Source organism: Thunnus albacares, chromosome 1 (assembly GCF_914725855.1).
Source record: "Thunnus albacares chromosome 1, fThuAlb1.1, whole genome shotgun sequence".
Lineage (NCBI taxonomy): Eukaryota > Metazoa > Chordata > Actinopteri > Scombriformes > Scombridae > Thunnus > Thunnus albacares.
The window spans coordinates 8,315,305-8,328,509 of NC_058106.1; the positions used below are offsets into that span (position 1 = coordinate 8,315,305).

Here is a 13,205-nt window from a genome sequence, read left to right on the forward strand (position 1 = left end):
TATCTACCATTTGAAAATATGGTCACCTGCTTTGTAAGAATAACTGCTGACAAAGGACTAATGTGTCGTTACATCAACTTTTTCTTATTTCAAACCAGCAATAACTGAATGGCAAGTATATTCTCAAGTACTGTCTAGATTTTTTTGCCATCAGTGAGTTTTGGATTTTGGACTGAAACCAAATGAGATTTAGATTATGAACCAGTATCATATCTTTAGCTAATTAGCTGTCAGTCATTTTAGATCAAGACATACTGAAATGCAGACAAATTTAAACCATTTTGCTGAAAACCTACCACACAAAAAGAAATATGCTTCAACTCCCAACATGTGGGTCTACAGTATATTCACTTCTCCAACCAAACTATCTTTTATTTTCCATCACTTCTTTTCTCTCTCTTCAGTTATTTCCCACACACTCTCATATTGGTTACTTTTATAGTCAAGTGGTGTCCTCAGATGGGACCACAGCAAATACTGCAGATAAGTGACATTCATGTGTTTGCCTCTGGCATTTTTTAACATGAGGGTAATGATTTCGCCCCTGCAAATGTGTCAAAATGTGTGTGTGGGACAGTGCACCATTATGTCTATTCATGTCTTGCATTGTGTTTGCTAGCCACAAATGGGTCTGGCAGCAGCCTCTCAGGTCTCGCTGTCCCTTCACTTCTCTCTGCCAGCCACCGCACAGTGGTCATTTCCAGCACTCCCATTCACTCTGGATGGCTGTAATCATAGCCAAGCTTTACACCCATATGGCAGGCAGTCAGCCTCTTAAACCTTATCACAACATCACTCAACAATCATTTAATGAGAGCTTGACTGGACAGCATTGCATTAAAGCTCCGAGTTCACTCTTATGTTCAGAGAAATGTTCAGCGTGGGTCTTGGTTTATCACTGCTCTGCTTTTATGACACCATCTGTATGTAGAGGAGCATAATTACCATCATCCCCTGCTCATTTCCACCTACACTATGTCATCCTAGTCCATGTACAAACCGAGACTTCAACTAGAATGTCTGTATTTAGGGACTTAAATATCGATAAATTACAGTTTTTAGGCTCTATTATACTGAAAAGAAGTGTAGAGTTTAATTATATTGGATTTTGATATTCATTTCAATATTCATATCAATAATAATACAAATTTTGATAGATTTGTGATATTTCAAATACTGATGTTATTAATATTGACATTTAATATAAAGGGGTAGTGCCTTATAAAGTTAAATGAGCAGAAACAGTTGTTGCCCACTAAAGGACAATTTATAAGACTAGACTTGGGTGTATAAAATCAACAAATACTCTATGATACCCATGAATATAGTTCGTGTCTCTACAAACAATTGTTGGGGCTGAAATGATATTATGTAATTATGCATGCTCCAGAAGAGGGACCAAATGTCTGCACATCCAGGCAAATTATTCAAGGGCAAGACTAAAACTTTTTCATTGCGGAGAACAAAGGAGTGAAGTCTGCATATCAGGGGTTGACTGATATGTTTTTTTGTTCAGGGCGATACTGATTATTAGTGATCAAGGAGACAGATAACCAATATTAAGAACCAATATACATTTGCAAAATTTTCATTTGTAAAAATGAAAATCTTGGTGTCAAAATTTAGAGCACACGAATTTACCGCACAATTATGCTTCATTTATTACAGCACAACAGCTATGGAAAGCCTTTAGTTGGTTATACTCCATTATATTTCAGAGGAAAATATTGTACTTTCTACTCCACGACATTTATTTGACAGCTTTTGGTTACTTTTACATAAAATAACATAATACGTTTATAAATTACAACACTGTTAGAGATTAAACCAGTGGTTCCCAGATTTTTTGGCTTGTGGCCTCTTACAAAAAAAATCAGTGTATATTTGTATATCAGTCATGTTTCAGGTGTCTTTGAGTTGTTTGCAGTTCTATCAAAGAGACATTTCCTCTCACATGGTTTCAAATAAATAATTGTTTGAGGTCCAAAGGGGTTAAACTCTCCAATATTTCACAAAAATGCAAAGATGAAAGAAAAGTTTTGAAAAAATTAGTCCAAATTAAATTTTTTTGAGGTACAACTTTTTTTTCTTCTTTCCTATCCAATCTATTATCTCAACAACCCTCAGATTTATCTCATGACCCTCATAAAGTAGTTCAAACTAGCTCCACCTCCAGCAGCTGCAACAATAAAATGCGGCTTATGCATCAACTTATCAGTATTAATAATATACTTTGTTAAATGTATTTAATATACTTTAAATAAATTTAGCTGGTAACACTTCTGCTCCTGCACAAACACGTTGCTCATATGAATCTGCCAATCAACATCAGCATGTGATATATGATGCACAGCAACTTTGCTTGCGCATGCAGTGATATAAATGTGCATGAATAGCAAACGCACCTCGACACTCGGTTCACCCACTGTTGTGGGATATGATATACGTCACAGATGCTGATGCTGTTGTGTTACATGCCACGCCTCTGAATCCGGAACGCCAGCATGCTACGTAAAAGCACACACAGAAGTGGCTTTATGCCGGCTTTGTGTGGTTCAGTGTAAGAAAGCAAAGGCAGCTTAAAGATGGATCCTCTTTAAGGCTATAATGCAGGTTCTCTGTATAAAAGGGGCTACACACACATACACACATGTGGTGCAGTGCATTCCAGCAACAAGCACATCCGGTGAGCATGCTTTCAGCTCAGCCGGTCATGGGCTCGAAGCGCATCGAAATAGGTTAAATCCTGGAACTGTGGACTCCATTCTTTTTCTACACAGAGCAGCTAAACACTAGGCTAAAAAAGACAGTGTAGACCTACACATATAGGCTACTATTTTGTTAAAATCCACTGTTAAGATGTGAAGGATGTATGTGTGTTGATTAACATATTTTTACGGGTTAGGCAGTGCAGATTGGCTCTCATGAACTGGTTGGGCGGGTGCAGGTATTAAACCCTGACCCGTGCATGACTAGTTGGCAGGAAGACCAATGAGGCATCGCATCATGAATGTGACCTACAACACTACTATCATCACCACGCCTGCCACCCCTACAAACAGGCCCCTGTCTGTATTACCTTTACGTCAGTACCTGTCTTTACGTAATGTGCACAACTGGTTTGGATGAAACTTAAATCAGTTACATCAGCGTTTGTGTGATAAATGTCAAAGTAATTGTTAATAAGCTGTGGTTGTCTTTCTCAGACATACTCTTTGTATTAAGAGCTATTAGTGGCAGTTTTGGTGAGTGTCTCTTTGGTGACTCTCCCCTGCACCTGCTCTCTCTGTTTAACATTCATGAATAGTTTAAACCACCAGCATCTGGCCCCATGCCTCTCTAGAATCCACACTCACACACACAAACACATAGGGGATCTAAATTGGTCATTTATTGTAGTTTTGAGTCTCAAAAATATGTATATATATATTTTTAATCTGTGAAATGGGAGTAATAAAATGTATTCCTGTAGAGTAAGATATGTGTGTAGGCGTTTGGAGCTACTTTGTATGTGTTTGTGCTTTTGATTTGCAGCATAACAGTACACAAAATCAGTGGTTTGATATGTGCCATTGTTTTAGGGGTCATTGGTAGGTGTATTTTGAGTAGTGTGAGGAAAACAAAATACTTTTTATTATTTATTTTGAAAAAAGTTAACATGATGTAGCTATTTCCAGAGATCTACGGTTTCCCATCTTGGGCTGAAATTGCTCCCTTTCTGTTCTATTGTATCTAGTGTGAAATGTATACACTACTATATATAGTGCCCTCAGAAACTCGGAAAACAGAAATGAAATGGAACAAAACAAACATTTTCTGCCAACAATCCTACAAGGCAATAGGTTGTGACCCATTTACAGACACAAAGACTATAGTCATGTCTTCCAGTACCTGTCAGTGATGACGCAAAATGATAAGGATAAGTAAGCATCTGAAATCCAAGTAATGTAATGAGTGTAAATCATACAGAAAGTAGTGAATGAGTGAATTTGGACACAGTCCGTCTCTGATAAAGCCTTTTGGCTGAGACTTTTTTTGTAAAAGTTTTATGTTCCACATGTGGCAAGACCTGGACTGTAATTAAACCATATTAGATTAATGAGGACTGATATTGTTTGGTTCATAGGGTGTACCAATCTGATATAATTCATGTACCAAACTGAACATCCTGTGCTGAATGGTGATACATGTTACTCATGAATTTCCACTCTTGATGGTGTTAGGGTGAGGATTAGTGATGATAATCGTCTCTTTTTCTCTCTCTTCATAACACCTCCCTCTCTTGGATTATGTGTAATTCACAGGAATCCGCTAGCTAGCAACTCATTGTAATGTCACTAACGAAAGCAAGGAGACCAGCATGCCTGTCACTGGTTAGAACTCTATTAAAATTAATTCACTGGGAATGTATGCACAGTTACAATAAACCCGTCTCCTGCAAAATGAAACAAAAAGTAATAGCTTGTTTTTTTCCTGTTGCATTCAGTCACCAGCATTTGGTGGAATAGTAGGAAGACAGAGTGAAAGAGAGATGTTATGACATAAATATTAAGTGAGAGGTGATAATGGTGTCAGAGAGGCCTTTTAAAGGGCTGTCTCTGGCGTGCTGTTTGCTTTCATGCAATATATACTGTATGTTTACCTCTTTGGTGTGATTGTTTCCCTACAAAAACCTCAAGTCAGTTTCAGTGTTACAGCAAGACCCCCTTGAGGGCCCTATTACTTCGACATTTGAATTGTCAAGATGAGGGAAAGATGCCTCGTTTCTGTTTGGTTAAAAGAGTGGGAGGGCTTCTTAAGTACTTGTGTCTGATGTGTAAAGAGAGTGGCATTAAAGGCAAGACCGCAATATCCCCACACTGAGGAAAGGAGTTTCTGAAAGTGAGGATTTACAAGTAAATCCTAGAAAATAGTGTGATTTGCTTTTTACCTCTCAAGTGTTTTTCTTAAAGTAATTGTGAAAAGTATTGTTGGAGGCTCAGTCTGCACTCAAGGTACTCTAAGTGAAGTCAAAGACTACAGATTGCTAGTAGGTGGTCAATTTAGGATTGGACTTCAATCGTATTATTCTTTGACTTCGGTGTTAAAATTTTGCAGAAAGTAATTTTGGAACCTTTTTTTGTAATTAAAGTGCTCCCAAAACTCTGCACTGCACTGTAACACCACTGCACTCAGTCCACTTAAATTTCAGTGACTTGAAAGCAAGCATAGCAAGCATTTGTTATTTGTTTGAAAGTGTTCTTCTCTAGCTTGTCATTGCTTATGTCCCACATATTGCATGTGTAAGCACAATGCCATGCTATTCGCTACTTTGATTTGAGTCCTTAATGCAGGCACGGTACAGATGTTTTTCATATGACCAAAGCATGGTAAAGGTACTGCTTACCCTGATGACATGTTGTAGCTTTACCTAGAGATGTATTGGCAGCTGTGTGCCTTTGTCTGACCCATTCATTTGTAGCTGCATATTTTCTTTCATTACTCCCTTTAAACACCCTAAAAAAGTGCCAGAAATGTTCAAATCTAGATGTAGACCAGTTTTTAATAAAGTTAGTGGTTGAATGTGAATAAGTCAAGACCTCAACTAGGACCTAAACCCTCCAATTGCTTCAGCATAGAAATCCTGTATAGGGAATTATTCATTGTAAAATGTATTTACAATGTATTTCATGGTGTCTGTGTCTGTCTACCCAGAGACATCAAAGTAAAGCTAAAGCATGCCAGTATAAAACTGACATTGCAGCCAATTTACAGTAGTGTGTGACAGAGATGACACCAGATACCGCAGCACTACTGTGCTCTCAACAAGTAATTGAAAAAAAACATAAATTTATAAACATAAATCCATCTCCAAGATTAAAGATAAAACAGGAACTTATCATTATATCCCCAATGATATTTGTACGGCCTTCAAGGATCAGAGTTCCACATTCTTCTGATACAGAAGAGACAATGAGCCAGTTTTTGCAATGTATCTTTCTTCCGCAACTGACACCAGTAGGAAAGGATTGGTTAGATATAGAAATTACTTCCAAAGAAATAATAGATACCACCATTCATTATCTAGTAGGAAGGCAATATGCCCAGAAAGATCCTGTTGAGCCAGCCTCTTATAGACCTATCTCTAATCAAAGTACAGACTCCAAGCAAAACTCATATCCAGAGATCAAACAGGATTTTACCCAGACTACAAGTGATTCAAATATTAGGAGAGTACTGGGAATTATGCAGTATGTTAAAAACAGGAACAATAATGCATATATTGTTTAGATGCTGAAAAAGCATTTGATAGAATAGAATGGCACTATCTTTCTGAGGTTTTGTATAAATTTTACTTTTCTGATAGGTTTATTAATTGGATTAAGTTAATATACTCTAACCCAAAATCTGTTATTAAAGTGAACGGTACAAGATCGATCATCCACATCCTTATTTAACAGAGGGACAAGCCAGGGTTGCCCCTTACGGCCACTGCTATTTGCTCGTTATGGAACCTCTGGCAGAAGCAGTTAGAAGTAATTACAATATAAGTGACATACAAACTAATGCATATATACACAAAAATTGCCTTTTATGCAGACGACATGCTCATCTTCCTTTCCAATTCCAAGTACTTCACTGATTGTTGATTGAAATATTCCATTTCAGGTCGATAAAGAGGGGTTTAAACACCTTGGTGTTTTTATATCATATGAGTTAAATGATCTGATAAAATATAGTAAATTACCAGAAAAATGATTCCCTGAAGTTTTCAAGCCTAAATTGAGGCAGGACATGATGATTACTGCTGATGACAATGATTACTGTCGCTGAATACGCTGAATAAAAGGACCCCTAATTATCTGTAATGGTGTATGTTTTCCTCTCTGTCATCTTAACAACCATTAGGGAGTGTGTCGTTACAGTACTATTCTGATATGATACCTAACTAAATGCTGTGTGTGCAATTCACTGTGCCCTGTTTTCATGTGTTATAGGGTTATTTTACCACAGTTTTGATTTGTTAAATTTATCACTAATTGGCTCGTAAATTCTTCATATAAACATTTTCAGGAAGATAAAACATGATTAAGAGAGGTGGTCTACTCTTCATTTTTCTATGTCCGGACAAATTGCAATAATAAAATTTAACATGTTGCTGAGATTTTTGTATCTATATATTGTTATGTTAATAGTGTTTAAATTGTATGAATGATAAATGCGATGCACTTATTGCTAATGCTAATACAAATATATACAAATATAAAATACAAATATATACTAAATATATATATATACAAGCAATTTAATCTTCTTCACTTCATTTTTTTGTTTCTCCTTTACTCTCCTATTAGTTAATGCATGATTGGTGTGTAATTTGTTGGGGTCTTTTTTTACAGTGGGTACCCGTGCTGTCAGATTTCCAGCAGAGAGAAACAGTTTGGAGCTTTGTGCCAGGGAAACCCAGCCAGCCCTTGGCCCTGCACCTTGGGGACTACAACCTGGACGGCTTCCCTGATGCCCTGGTGGTCCTCCGCAACACTAGTGGCAGGTAGGAGAGAAAATGCACACATTCTTGTTTACCTCCAAGGCTCCACATAAGAGTGTGCCTCATGGGTCTTCAAATGGGTACATCTTTGTTGGTGTTGACTTAGTGTTTTAAAAAGAAAAGGTGAGATACTGTTGATGTAGATAATATTTTCTTCATTATCTTAATAGTTTTGGAATAAACACACAACTAGAGTACAGTAAGTAGTCGTTTCTCTTAGACTTTATTTAAGATTATGTCTAGTAAATAAATGAGATATTGCTGAAATTAAACTAATCCTTCCTTGGCAGGGGACCGCTTGGAATCCTGTCAAGTAGGTCCCTGAACCCCATTCCAACTAATTGTTTCAGCACTATGCCTCACCTCATGAGCAGCTGGTGCAGTGGCGCACAGTTTCAGTGTGTCCATGCAGGTCCAGAGGCTGCTTATGTAGCACACAGTTTACATGCAAATGGCGATTGCATTAATATTACTCTGGTTTCAGGAAATTGATGTCACACTAATCATAGATTTCATGCAAATCCATATCATCTCAATTCTCATGAACACTCGATTCATTTGTTAGCTTCATCTGAATTTGTCATGTAACAGTCCACATTTTGATAAGATTATACAAACTATAGTACTTCAGCGGAACACGAAATTGAATTGATTGGAACCTAATAACTCAAGATGCATACTTAAATGGCTTATGCAAATCTGTTTCACTTTCACAACTGTAAACGTTTCTTTTTAAAAACATGCCACATGGAGGATTTTCTCATGAAATTCCTGTGAAATTACTGCACTTGCACTGACACAAGTGACTCTCATGCCGGGGAAAATAATCTTGATTACAAACAGTAGCCCCATTGATATGGTATGCATTTCGTACAGTTGTCAAACAGTTGTCAGTAAAAATTAATTACATTCATATACTATATTTAGAAATAAACCTACAGTCTGTGTACAGCCTGTTTAACACATGTTTACAAGAAGAGCTCATTCTCACACCAATAGAATGGCAAAATATCTAGAGTATAGCAGTTTTCCAAAGAAGATTAATTAAATCTTCTCATTAACAAATCATGAAGTGTCTGAAACACCACAAAACAGAAATAAAAAGGCCAGGCATTAATTAATGGTATCACTTACATTTTGATATTCATGACACAGTAACAAACTGCCCTCTGCTGCAGAATAGTAATAGTTTTAATAGTTAATAGTTTTATAACATTGTGCATTGTCACTGACCAATATGCAGCCATGACATTGTACTATAATAAAGAAGTGATTACCATCCAATTTACTAGAGCACAGACTGGGATAGAAGGCAGCTAAGGTGAGTGTGTTTTTCAGCATATGGACACGGCGACTGATAAGACAGCCCTTAAAAAATCACTACAGCATGTGCTAGGACACAAGCAACATGGACACTAGGGTGTGTGTGTTTGTCGAAGAACCTATGTGGATTATCTAGCCTCAGAGATGAAGATAAGATTGCTGAAGAGGTCAGGCCTGTGATTGTCTATGCATACTGATTGTTCTGGGAGTGTGTGTGTATGTGCTTGATCATGTGTGTTTCTTAGGGAAAGAGGGTTTGATTGCTTGTTGTGTCAGAAATAGTAAAACATTAGGTATGAGCTTCAAAAGACTCACACACACATGTACATTTGAACCCTACTTTCTTGTCTAGGCTCTGTATAATCATCAGTAAGTCCTGTCAGGCTTAACTCTTGGTGGTCACCCTCATCTAGAAATGACTTCTGTCTCACCAGCTCTAATCACACAAGCTATAGCTTCTCTCTTTTTTCCTCCCTTCCTCCATCTCCTCCCCATGTTAAGCCTGAGCATTGTAATCCTATACTGGGCCGTTGGCTGTTATTGCAGAACTTCCCTGTACAATCTGACCCCAGCAGTAACATTTAAAACCACATCATCATCGTATGGAAGAGAGAGTAGGAGGCAGAGATGAAAGGAGGTCAGGGTGATGAGAAAGGAATGATTTAAAGGTTAGAGAATCTGTGAAATCAGGACCCCTAATTAACTACTGCTGATGTGCCCCGGAGCAAGGCACGTAAATATCAAATGGTGTCAGTGATTTGACGGAGAAGTTCTCTGGTGTGAGTGCAGAGAGTTGCAAAGTTAAGTTGTGCTCCCAGAAGAAAATATGTAAAGTCATGGTGATTCTGGTCTGCGTCGATTCTTTTTAGTAAAGTAAGGACACAGGGTTTCAGAGGTCATGTTTGAGTGATGGGATGTTTTTGTTTTTGTTCAGACATTTCATCAAGTGTGTAGTGTCTACTTGCCTGCTTTGGATTCAGTAGCACTCTCTAGTCCATCATGCATCAGGCCTTGGATTTCCTTCTCACCAAATGCTCTCTGCTTACTAACTATTTGTACAGCCCTCAGCTGGTCTATTTTAACTCCCTCTCCCTCCCCATTCCTCTCCTTCTTTCCTTTCCTCTCTGTCTCTTCCTCTTCGTCCTTCAAACTGGTTATTTATAGCAGCTTTTCAGATAAAAGTCCTGCCAGTCCATGTCACTCCTCCTCCTAGTAAAATGAATGCCGATTTTAAGTGTTCAAAGTAGGAGGACAGAAGGAGAGAGGGTGTGAGATGAGAGTAATCGGGTGGAATCAATGGAACAATGAGCAGATGGAGGGAGCAGGAGGAATAAATAGAGAGTTGAGAGAGTGTTTAAGAACGCAATAGGTTATTTTGTGATACAGCTCGAGTTTGTTAGTCACGGCCCAGTGATTAAGGTATTTTGCCTCATATATTTGTCTTACTAATGCTTTTTTGTTGATTGCCCCAATTATTTTACTCCTTACAAGACCTCCTCATAGTTGTTGCAAAATGGAAGGAGCTGCTGTTCCCAGAAGTGTTTTTCCCCCATTCTGTTCTCCCATTTCAGAGTTTCTCCTCAGTGTTACTTAACATAGGAAAACAGGACACTCCTGGATATTTTAACGGTCCTGTATAATATACATATTATATATGTTATGGACACCAGCTTTAATTGTTTTAACTATGCTTCTGAGAAATTGCGTTTTCTTCAACATTTCAGCATGGCAGACAGTTCTAAAATACTACAATAGCCTCGGCTGCTGTTGCCATGGAGAAGAAGCCAGTCAGAGGTGTGAATCTGAAACAGTAGAAAATGTAAACTGATATGTTGCTGCAGTTGTAACCAAAACAGGGCACTATAGTTGCTGAATTAATCCAATATTGACCCGGAATCCAAAGGTAAATTGATTTAAGTTGTAGATTGTATTGTCAGTTTTCTTAAAACTGTAAACTTTAGCCCCACCATTAGTGCCACACCATACAGAATTTTAAGGTCGTTGATTGGGCGTTTCTTGCCTAAATGCACCCTGGGAGTTGTAGGTAAATTCTATCCTGAAGATTTTTCGTAAACTGTCTTGTACCTTCAAGTTTTTATCAAAGATCCTATTTTCTAACACAGTTGTTCATCATTTGTGCTGATGATTCAACCAGAAGAGTTTCATGCCGACCCAACCCATAGAAGTGCTTAACTGTGAGTCGCTTAACATTGTCTATGGGAAAAATTAATGGGATTTCTACTTCTGGAAATGGGGGCATCCAAAATAGCTCCCCCCACTTCGCACCTCTATCATGAGTAGACAAAAGAATAGGGAAGCATGACATCTGCACTTTGCTGCTATATTTGTGTCCATCCAATTTCATCACTCATTCACTTGGTAGCACCAAGCTAAATAGAGTCCAGACATCCTTCTTTCCACCCTGCAGCTCTTCTTTGGTGATGCCAAAGCATTCAAAGGCCAGATGGGATATGTAATCCCTCCAGCATGTTCTGAGTCTGACGAGGGTCTCCTCCCAGTGCCCTCAATTCCTCTGCAGGGGGCCATCCAGGAGGCATTTTAAGCAGATGCTCACCCTGTCCCTAAGGGTGGCCCTAGACACCCTGCAAAGGAAAAAAAAATTCATGACCACAGGTGAAAGTTGGAAACGGATTGACTGATAAATTGAGAGTTTTGCCATCAGGCTTAGCTCGATCTTCACTGTGACAGTCCAGTACAGTGCCTGCATCACTGCGGATGCTGTACTAATCCGCCTTTACCAAGTGTGACTCTCCATCTAACCATTACTTGTGATCAACACCCCAAGAACTTAAACTTCTTCATTTATTCAGTGGATCACAAAGCCAAGCTGTGAACATAAAGAAATTTAGTTTGAACTTAAAAAACAATGGAGGAACCCACCAATTGTTAATTAGGGGTCACATGTACGCCAGTTTTCAGTTGCTGGTCATCTTGCCGTGCTAACATTAGAAGGCATTAGTTAGAAGGCTAACATAAGTGTCTGTAATGTTTGGCACCTAGATGAACAGTTTTATTTTGACATGTTTGCTTTGCTTTGTGTCTTTTTTGGTCAAGTTTGAATTTATGTAAGTTGCGTCTATGTTATCACTTTCATATTACCAAGTTTTTCTTTCTATTAAACTTTCTATTTCTATTGTTTCTGCCAGTATAGCATCAAACACACTACTTTCTGTTTCAATGTGAAATAATTAGCTATTGCATTGTTTTTGTAATAGTGCATAGGTCTATAGGTCTACATAACAGTCACATTAGTAGGATAGATCATCCATTTACATACTGTTTGGAAACACGGTCATTAAGAACTGCAAGACGGGTTTAGAGTGTGTGTGCGTGTGTGTGTGTGTATGTTTATGTTTTTGTGTAATTGCTATCGGCAGCTCCTAAAACTGCAGTCCTCAGGGTCCGCATTATATCCAGGTCACGAGACAGACAATGCCTCTAGCCTCTCTCTGTCTCTCTGTCACACGCACCCACACATTTACGAGCATTGTTAAAGCACAACAAAGAATACAGTGCTGTTGCTCCCTCCTATAGGTGTTTCAGTGTTTGCAGAAAATCAAGCATTTGGGATGTTGGGGAGACAAGAGGAGACACAATAAAAGAGACGGAGAAACAGACCCGCAGTAGTATGAAGCTAAAGAAGGAGAAACTATTTTCTTCCCCTTTTCCCTTTTTTTAATCTTACATCAATGCGAGAAACTTTCTGCAGGAAGACTGATGATAAGATATAGTTCTTTCAGGTGCAGATGACACAGCATGGGGCTGCACAGCATATACTGCTTATGTACCAGATTCTTAACTCTCTCCCGGCAAGACAGAGACTACACTGCTGTCTGACTATTCATGTTGTTTTTCGCTAGTCCCATTTTCCCTTCCAGCCCTTTGTTAAGTAAACAGTTCCTTATAGCATGTACTAAGTTGAAGTTTGCAATGCTAAGCAGTGTTATTCATGTTATTTCAGAAGTCGCAGCTTATATGTTTGACATCAACAAATCTGTCTAAATATCAGTATCTTGCTCCTGGTTCTTAATCACAATTAGTTACAATGAAATATTTCTATACATTCTGTATTACAGTTGCCATTCATGCCATTTTTATGCAGTCTTGGCTAGATAAAGCTAGCCAAGAAAACATGGTTACATTACAATTAAAATGAATGGAAAATGAAATGAATAATGGGAATAATTACATTAGTGTTTGCTTGTTTAGAGGAAAACATTTGTGAAGTGATATTTAGAGAGAAATACAACACGAATCACCTGCTTGATCGCCTTATCCTCCACTGTAGAGTGGATGATGAGTATCAGCCCACAGGCAAAGACATCATAGAATA

The 13,205-nt window shown here is 38.2% G+C and overlaps 1 protein-coding gene across 2 annotated transcripts in view; it reads left to right on the top strand.

The window, feature by feature from the left end:
* Positions 1 to 13,205, top strand: part of itfg1 (integrin alpha FG-GAP repeat containing 1) — a 148,722-nt gene that overhangs the window by 60,756 nt on the left and 74,761 nt on the right. For both annotated transcript variants that reach the window (XM_044366039.1, XM_044366106.1), the window contains exon 10: positions 7,380 to 7,531. In XM_044366039.1, coding sequence (XP_044221974.1) covers positions 7,380 to 7,531 — 152 coding nt within the window. The remainder of the gene's footprint in view (positions 1 to 7,379; positions 7,532 to 13,205) is intronic.